Below are 9,110 nucleotides of genomic sequence, written 5' to 3'. Positions count from 1 at the left end.
TATTTACTGTCAAAAATTTACCTCCATAACTCACCTATTAAATTTCTACTCTTAATAATATTCATAATACTCATGCTCTTCAAGTTTTCATATTCATAACCCCCAAATATTTAATTTAAAAGTTTAAGCTACCTTGGTATTCCTCCATTTTTATCTATATAAATTCATATTTTTTGTTTCTTGAAACTCTATCCAAGGTTATTCTCCATTTTCACTGCAGTATTGTATTTATGCTTTTGTTTGACTTAAAGAAGAAGAAGGCTCTTGAATTGTGATAGGCTCGTGGGAGTGGATAGCGACAAGAGATTGAAAAATTATGTATTGATTCCATATTTTTCCTTCTAATTTTTAATGATTAAGGTCGTAATGAACTGTGCATAGTATTATTTTTCTTCTTTAGTTTTTTTTCCTATGCACCTCTACGATGCCTCTTAAGTTTAATTTGTATGAATTTATGATTGGTGTAAGTTTGTAATTTAATTTCGTTCAAATTAGTAACTTATGGTTTGAAGTATAAATTCATATTTTTGGTTTCATGAGACTCTACCCATATATTCATGCTTTTGTTTGACTTGAAGAAGTAGCAGGCTCTTGAATGGAGATAGGCTCGTGGGAGTGGATATCGACAAGAGCTTGAAAATTATGTATTGATTCCGTATTTTTTCCTTCTTTATTAATGATTAAGGTCGTAATGATGTGAGTATTGTATTATTTTCTTCTTTATTTTTTATCCTAAGTACCGCTATGATGCCTCTTAAGTTTAATTTTTATATGGATTTATGATTATTGTAATTCTGTAGTCTCTTTTGGTTCAAATTAGTAATTTATGGTTGGATTAAGTCTGCTAACTACTAACAAAATTTCAAAATTTATAATAAATTGCTTAAAAGGAATAAATTTAATTGTTTGAAATACATCCTCCATTTGACGATTGTTATGTTTAAGGTTTTAGAACTACCAAAAATATGCATCGCGCGAAAATTTATAAATATAAGCAACATGGTGGGAGGGAGAATAAGGTAATATTAAAATTTTTATGTACATGAAGTAGAACCATATATGTCTTTTTTAAAATATTTATTAGTTTTTTTTTTGTGAACTTTGAGAATTAATGGTGTATTTATATAATTTATTTTAAAGTCACTGTAAATTGCAAGAATAAATATTGATCTAAAGAAGATGATTACATGTGAATTCCCAACCTTTTTCTCTATGGAACCAATTTTTACGTCTGCGTATTTATAGAAAAAGCCAAGTAGGTGTAATCTTCTTTTATCTTTTGTATTTATTTATTTTATATTCTTTTTTATGTAGGGAGAAACTCCCAATAAATATTTAAAAATCTTGACTTATATATTACAAATATTATCTATTTATAAAGTCAGGCCATCTGGAAGCTTTCATGGACAAAATGTAACATGGAATATTGCTTTTTTTTTTTTTTTTTTTTTTTTTATGGGGTTTAAACATGTAACCATTGCTTGAGGGATGATATTATTACGATATATATAATATTGAGTAAATTATTTGTGTCTTTTATAACCGCACAAAGCCCGGACTAAATCACTAGTTAGATTAATTATCCAGCCGTAAGTTTATCATTTGAAAAGTTTCACATTAAGCAAAATTTTCAATGTCTCCTACTAGAGAAAATGATAAAAAAATTCTCTTATGTTTGAGTGTAGGTTTAAAGTAGTCTTTTAAATATGACTAAATAGCTTTGATCCTTTAAGTTAATCAAAACTTAACATGTAACACCTTTAATTAGGCTCCATCAAATGTTTACCGAATTCTGTTTTTTAGATTTAACGGAACTATAAAAAGGAGGAAATTAGCAGGAACTTGCATTTAGAGGTGTAATTATCATAGTTTCTTCTACTTTTTTATTTATTTCTATAGTCTCGTGTAGCTTTTTGAAGTTCAATTTCTACTATTCTTTAGATCGTTTTGGTAGCTAGTGCAGTTTTCAGTATTGCAATTTTTTAAGATTTGATGAGATTTTCTTTATGTTTAAGGTTAAAAATCTTTCTTTTCACTGTTTTCATCAAATTTAGCGAACTTAGATTGTTAAATATTTGATGGACACAGTTAGTGAGTTTTCTATCTTCACCTGAGCCCAGAAGTACCCTTCGTGCAGCTTTTGACGTCATCCCTGGCTCGCAATAGAAGATATAGTGTGTCCAATTGGAAGTTCCCATTGTACCAGTATAAGTTAATGCCTTATGAAGGTCAGTGACACCGAGTCGGCTCTGGAAATCTGATCCCAAACTGTGAGCAGATTATTTGTATCCATTGGCACAGTGTGCCCAGGGGCAAATTTAGGTTTAAAAAAGGGGCACGTGAACTCATGATCATCCCGAAAAACTAACTATTTTATGTACATAATTTTTAGAATTGATCTAATATTATCGCCTGGCACCCCATGCTCTAAAAGGACTGGATGTCGCTTACTTTCCTTGTTCTCCCTTTTTAGTGATGCAAACTATGTTCTAGAAATCCTATATTCGCCTCTGAGTGTGCCAATGGATTTCCCTGCCCCGTCTAATTTGTTAGCAAATGAAATGAAAAGTAGTAACGAAAAACCAGATGGATTTTCTGGGGAAAGGAGGAAGATCAATGTCCTAGAAAACACCGGAACATTACATTTTGTTCAAACAAAGATTTTGATTTTGACAATTGAAGTTTTGGAGAAGTCCAGTGTTGAAGTACTGTGAGTGGTAGACAAGTGACAAGGCTGCTGGCGTCTTAGAACAACTGGACTTTTCTTTCCTGTTTCCTGAGACTCGCGGAATCAGGTCTTCTGTATACGCGGAATCAGGTCTTCTGTATACGCCATAGAATATAGATATGTTTGAAAAAGAGATGTAAATGATTTTTCCTTAAAATTTACCTGGGTATTTTTCACTTGTTTATGGTTTCAAAGTTATTATGCTACAATTTCCAGACGATTGGTGGTAACCTAGCTTAGCTTCTTGGTGTTTAACTTAGAAGGAGAAAAAATCCTATACTTTGGGTATGTACACCAATATAATATTACGAGTTTATCTTTTTGTTCAACATCTGGGCTTGGGAATGGATTTCTGCATTCCTTACAAAAAAATGAAACGAGAGTAATACAATTTGTTCATAATTTAGATAATGATGATGATTTTGTATAAAAGTTAATTACATAGTAGACAATTTCTTTAACTAAGAAAAAGAAGACTGATACAAAAGGTTTATAAAAGAATAATCCTTTGAAATATAAAAAGCTTATTGCATCAATATAAAACTAAGGCAGGTAACTGACTTGAGTCGCTTAAGTACTTTGAATTAAAGAATGAAACAACATCAGGAAGGTATTAAATTTAATGAGAATTCGCATAACAATTTGAACTGTCAATAAAAACGAAATACTCATGACTAAAAAGTAGTTGTAGGACAATTTGCATGATCTGTGTGTATTGGTAGAATAAAAAAAAAAAAAAGGACTAAGAAGCTGTTATAACAAATATAGGGTAGGAGTGATCCAAATGGCTTGGGGTATGTTCGTAGGTCGTGACAAAGGGTTGGGTAAAGGCTCTGAGCTTATAGAAAGTAGAGTGTTGTAGGCGCCATCTTGAAGGTTAAAAGTGCCCATTTCAGTAGCCCACGGCATGGTAAACATATTATCTTCCACGTAGTATATATTATTGGCTGAAAACCTGGAATTAGCCGGAATACACGTGGACTGACTGTTTCCCAAAAACAAGGCGTCATCTCCCAAGCTGTCCACCATTACGAACCTGGATTCTGGAGCAACCAACTTAGACATCTTACAAATTGATGGCTTGGAATCTCGGAGATATAGTTGAATTCTTAGTAGTTCGTTAGTTGTAGACTTTACAAGATAACATCTAGGAATATAACGTTTTCTGCACCTAGTTCCTCGTGCAATCTGCCTGAGCTTCAAGGTAGTGGTGTCCACTGAGATAACCTTACCTTCAAGGTTCACAGCATAGACGACATTGTCGTGATATATGACATCACAATAATGATAGAAAAAAACCCAGTCAGGACTATACCATCCAGCAATAACAACGGAAATCCAGGATTTAGCACCACTTTTTAGGATGGCCAACTCACTGTCCCAGCAGGTATTAATCAACGCCACGACATGATAATCATCCGGGCTGGTTGAAGGATTCTTGGACAGAACTACTTTTCCTTGACCTGGATAGCTAAGGCCATGCGTTTTTTTGTCTCTAATAAGAGGAGGAAGTTGGATAGTTTTGCCAGAGAAAGGATTGAAGAGTCCAATTGTCGAATCAAACATTGTAAAAGCCAACCACCCATAAGAAGAACCGTAACAAATCTTGCCCTGCAATGGTATATTATTATGGAGTTTGAAATCTAAAATTTTACCTGTGGTCACGCTGTATACTCTGCTTCCTTCTTCTGTTTGTGTTTTTGTTGGGAGTATCAATAGCAGAGGAGGTTGTTGAATCGTGCCCGAATCGATGGTCAGTTGTAGGGCATTGTAATCTTGGGATGCATACGAAAACCATGACTTGCAGACAGCGCTAAAGCGTAAGCAATCAGAGATGCAAGTCAATTTTTTGAAGATTAAATTGAGTATCAAATCCGGAAGTCGTGGCCATGTTAATAATTCTGTATCCATTAGTGTCGGATTTTAATAACAAGTTGAAGGCGAGAAGGGTTAATTTTCGGAGGCTATAGAAATTGAGGGCGACAAGATATTGTGAATACCGGCTAAACTTATTATATAAACATGGAAATTAAGGAAAAAGAAAGGAAGTTATCCGTATTTACGTGGGTTACGGAAACAAGGAAGCAAACCACAACTTCACACTATCTTTTCGAAAATCTAGGCAGTGCACAATTTTCAAACCTAGCCCATCTTTTTAGAATTTTTGACCGAAAATAATCCATTATTTAAATCAATTAACGAACATAAAACGTTTTTTAAAAAAATTTCAAAACTAGAATAAATGTATTTCACATAACGTATTACATATTATTTTATTCAAAAAAATCTAACGAGCAAAACTAACGGATAATGGAGCGTAACGTGTTATTAATTTGTATGTGGCAACAGTAATGTTTTAGGCGTTAAATGAAATTAGGGTTTTATTACTAGTCGATGCCCAATTCTAATCGGAAGACTAGCCTTTATCTCCCCAGTCCTAAATATGAGTGTGAAATCCATCTATTTAGAGAATCTTTGCTTATTATCTCTATTATTTGAGTAGATTCTATTATGACATTGATTCTTTACCTTTGTGTAGGCACTTTATCTAATTTTAGGAACAAAATTTTGACGGGTATGGATTGTTATATGTATATATGTGTAGATTTTTGTAATGGTAATGAAATCGGTTTTGTGCGAGTTAGATAAAGCATGTGACGGACTAATGCAAAATCTTCTGTCAATTCTCTTATATCTCTCCAAAAAGAAACAACGGTAAGACCAAATGCTAGTTATATAACTTTGTTTTTCCCTTTTTTTTTTCTTTTTCTATTCATGTTACAAGCTTAAAAAAGTCATAGATAATTAATATATATATCTTCTCGGAATTGCTATATCAAATAGACTAAGAATGTGGACACATATAAGCATACTTTTGTAAATAGGAGATGTCTCATCCGATTGTGTTGTTGCTATCAGTTCCATGTATGCACGCATGAACACACGAGTGTGTTCTAAATTTATAAGAAAATTATTTCTAAATTCACTCATTTTTGTTATAGAGAAAGACAACACAAAGTTGTGAGTGAAATAAAGAGTTTTAGTAAATGAGGATTATGAAGAGTTGCGGTGTAAAACCCAAATTTGTAAAATGCCCTCCTTTTTAGCTCTCATGTTTATATCAACAGATATATTCTATTTTCATCTCAGCTTTTCCTTTTTCCATCAAATGTTATTGTTTTTTTTTCTTATATACATAATGGAAATAACAATTGCTTTATAGTACTCTTTAAGATTTCATTTGCAAATGATGAAACTAGCAACCTGGGAAGAGTACAAAAAGAAAAACCTTTCTCGTGCCACGAAGAGGTGACGATGTTTATATCTGAAGAGTAATAGGTAAAATTTTAGCTCAAGTCTACTATTTGATAGGACTATTAATGACTATGAGCTCAAATGTCATCGCCAATTTTCTGGTGCTATTGAAGTTCTCATATGGATCCCTGTATATCTAAAAAAAAAATATTGCACGTAGCCACTCTTTGTTATGCTTAATATTTCTTAAAGATGGAATCTAATTGTTGATATCTTCGTCTTAAAACAGATTTGTTGACATTTTAGCCAATTGGCTCCAATTCGTTTGATTTGGATAAGCGCCTCTTGGTTTCCAGCTGATTGGTCCCAAGGTTGTTCGATCAAATTTAGATCGTCATCTCTGTATCTACTAATGGAAGCAAGGTAATCTTATTTGTCTTGTGCTCTTTGCAATTTGTTTTGTTTTCTTCTTGTCTCTCCTTTTAGAGGAAGAGAATGAAGTCTCCACGACCCTTTTTTTATTATTTCTTTTCTTCTAGCTATTGACAAACTAAAACTAAATTTAATCATGGGCATAAAAAAGGTGATATGGCATCTTTCGTATGCCAAGATTTCTATTTATTAACTTTCTCAGAATTAGAAAGTAGTGCGTTAAGAAAAAAAACCCAATAATGACGCTTATTTACTCCTCTTAATTATGGCTGCTTGTAACCAGTGCTCTTTACAAAATTAAAGAACCAACACTTACACGGTCACACCTCACTCCTCACACAACATCCAAGGTCGTCGCCCCCACCATCACGGCTGAGCAAACTCTACATTGAAGTTACCATCAATCAAGTGGATGGCTTGGATAAATTTTAGAAATCAGTAAGTGCGCTAAATCGGTTATTGAATAGCCAAGAGTTCTATGTCTTCCGTTGACCGTGACTCAGATTCTTTTATTGGTTATTCTCATGCTCCGACATACAATTCGTTTTCCTTTAGTGTGGAAACATTTTTCAGATTATGTTACTGATGACCGGGCCAGAATTCAACTATAGCTATTGTGGGAGTCAGAAAGCTGAAAGCGAACAAGCTAAATATCCTCAGGCTAAAGCAACAATCATGACACAAAGTTGCAGTATATTGAGGAAATGAAAAACTCTGCTATTTTTTAGATTTATTTTCCTCATTTCATAATAAGATTTGAAGACTCCAATTACATTTGCGGCACTTGATATGTAGTTTATGATACAACAATAGCTACAAAGATTCTGCAGCGAAGATATGTAATTAATTATTTTTGAAACCTTTAATTTCTTTCGTTGGATTTCCAACCAATTAATGTATGAATGGACATGATCTAAATAAAGCGGATTCTGTTGTCTTTATGTATCTTATGTATCAATTATATATATCTTCTCGGTTTCTACAATATATCATTGTGCATTAATACCAAATCGATCTTTTTAGGCTTTTGCTTTACAATATTGTATATAAGAGGTTGCAGTATGTGTAAAATGTGCGTGCATCCATGGCAGAACAGAAGTAAAACAATTTCTTGATCAAAGATTTAGCTTATTGTAATCATGGTAACCGCCCCGCAAAATCGTCTCATATGCTTAGTAAATTTCTGTGTGCGAGCTCCGAAGTTCATTATGGCTTCAGTTTAGACCTTACAAGATTGCAACATACCGATCAAAATTTCTAAAATGAATTTGCCTTCACATCATGCTAAAATATCAAATGCCAATTTAACCGGAGTAAATATACATATTTGTACACTTATACACAAAAATTATCTATCTTCTTTTATGACCGCGTGAATATAATATATATTTGATTGTCGTTTCTTAACATTATCTTAAGGATTGTGGATAGTTAGTGTTGAGCTGATTTGAAGTCCATAAGACTAATTAACAACAAGGAGTTAGATTAGAAGACAATGGTGCAGGTGAAAGATGTGAAATAGTTTAATAATCCAATCCAATACCTTACCTTAAGGAGTGTGAAAATGGGTTTACTAAATGTTTGATGTGATTCCAAATTAACCCAAAATCTTTAAGACAACGGACGTCTTAGTTTTTCATGATTTAAAACTTGTTCTAGTTTGCTTGGGGCAACTTACTAATACGTACAATATTCATGGCAAAATTAGAATGTTGATCAGAAGCTTTGCCATGCCTACAATATTCAAGGAATGCAGAGTAGGGGTGCTCACGGTTCGGTTTGGATCGGTTTTTATTTAAAAAAAAATAACCAAACCAATTGAGTCGGTTATTCAAATTGTCAAACCAAACCAAACCAAACTATATCGGTTTTTACTATTCGGTTTTTGTCGGTTTTTATCGGTTTTTGTCGGTTTTTTAAAATACATTGTAGTCACTATCTAAATTTAAACTCATGTGAAATAGTATTGTAAGAACACTCACTCAAACTAAACTCGGGAGCATACTTTTATTCTTAAAGTGGGTAGTATTGCAAGAACAAGAAGCAAGCACAAAACAAATTGGTAGTATTGCCAAGAACAAGAGAGCAATTAGTTTAATTCAAAAGCATACTCCAAGAGTATAAAAACATAATATAAATTGTAATGTTTTCATAAAAAAAAAAATACAATACATATATATATACAAATTTAATTTTTAAAATAATATATAAAATGTTTGGTTCGTTTTTTCGTTTTTTTAGACTGAAAACCAAAAACCAAACAAATATAGTCGGTTTTTAAATTTAAAAACCAAACCAAATCAAACCAAATAAATGTCGGTTTTTTTTTCGGGTTCGGTTTTTCGGTTTTTCGTGTTCATCCCTAATGCAGAGTATCTGCTGTAGTAGAATCAGACCCAATGAACTCCCCAATGAAGAGTTCATCATCTCCAAAAATAAATCCAAAATAAGTTTTTAGACCGTATTAACTGAGTAAATTTCATTTTTTTTTTGCACGGATTTCCCTTCAAACGCACTGGTCTTTGATTTTTGTCCCTCATATACGTGGTCTTTAATTTTTTGCCTTTGCTACTTATTCAGACCTATTTACATAAGACATAATTTACAGAATATTTTTATTTTTTGGAGCGAACTTTTACCTCGCTTAGCATAAATTCGAGAAATTAAGTTATGTGGCATAAGTTTTGTAGTATTT

General features: G+C 32.8%; 1 protein-coding gene and 1 long non-coding RNA gene across 2 annotated transcripts; one reads left to right on the top strand and one right to left on the bottom strand.

The window, feature by feature from the left end:
• Positions 1-3,320: 3,320 nt before the first annotated feature.
• On the bottom strand, positions 3,321-4,639 carry LOC132042957 (probable F-box protein At1g65740). The gene has a single exon (XM_059433462.1). It carries the CDS (start codon positions 4,637-4,639, stop codon positions 3,482-3,484), a length of 1,158 nt encoding a protein of 385 aa, XP_059289445.1. The 3' UTR covers positions 3,321-3,481.
• A 1,637-nt stretch (positions 4,640-6,276) lies between these two features.
• LOC132042954 (uncharacterized) lies at positions 6,277-7,360 on the top strand. The gene is made up of 2 exons (XR_009411629.1): positions 6,277-6,406; positions 6,971-7,360. It is a non-coding gene; the product is annotated as an uncharacterized LOC132042954 (long non-coding RNA).
• Positions 7,361-9,110: the final 1,750 nt, after the last annotated feature.

This window comes from Lycium ferocissimum, unplaced genomic scaffold (assembly GCF_029784015.1).
Source record: "Lycium ferocissimum isolate CSIRO_LF1 unplaced genomic scaffold, AGI_CSIRO_Lferr_CH_V1 ctg1940, whole genome shotgun sequence".
Lineage (NCBI taxonomy): Eukaryota > Viridiplantae > Streptophyta > Magnoliopsida > Solanales > Solanaceae > Lycium > Lycium ferocissimum.
The sequence above is the reverse complement of the archived record's forward strand: the minus strand, read 5'-3'. Positions and strand labels throughout refer to the sequence as shown.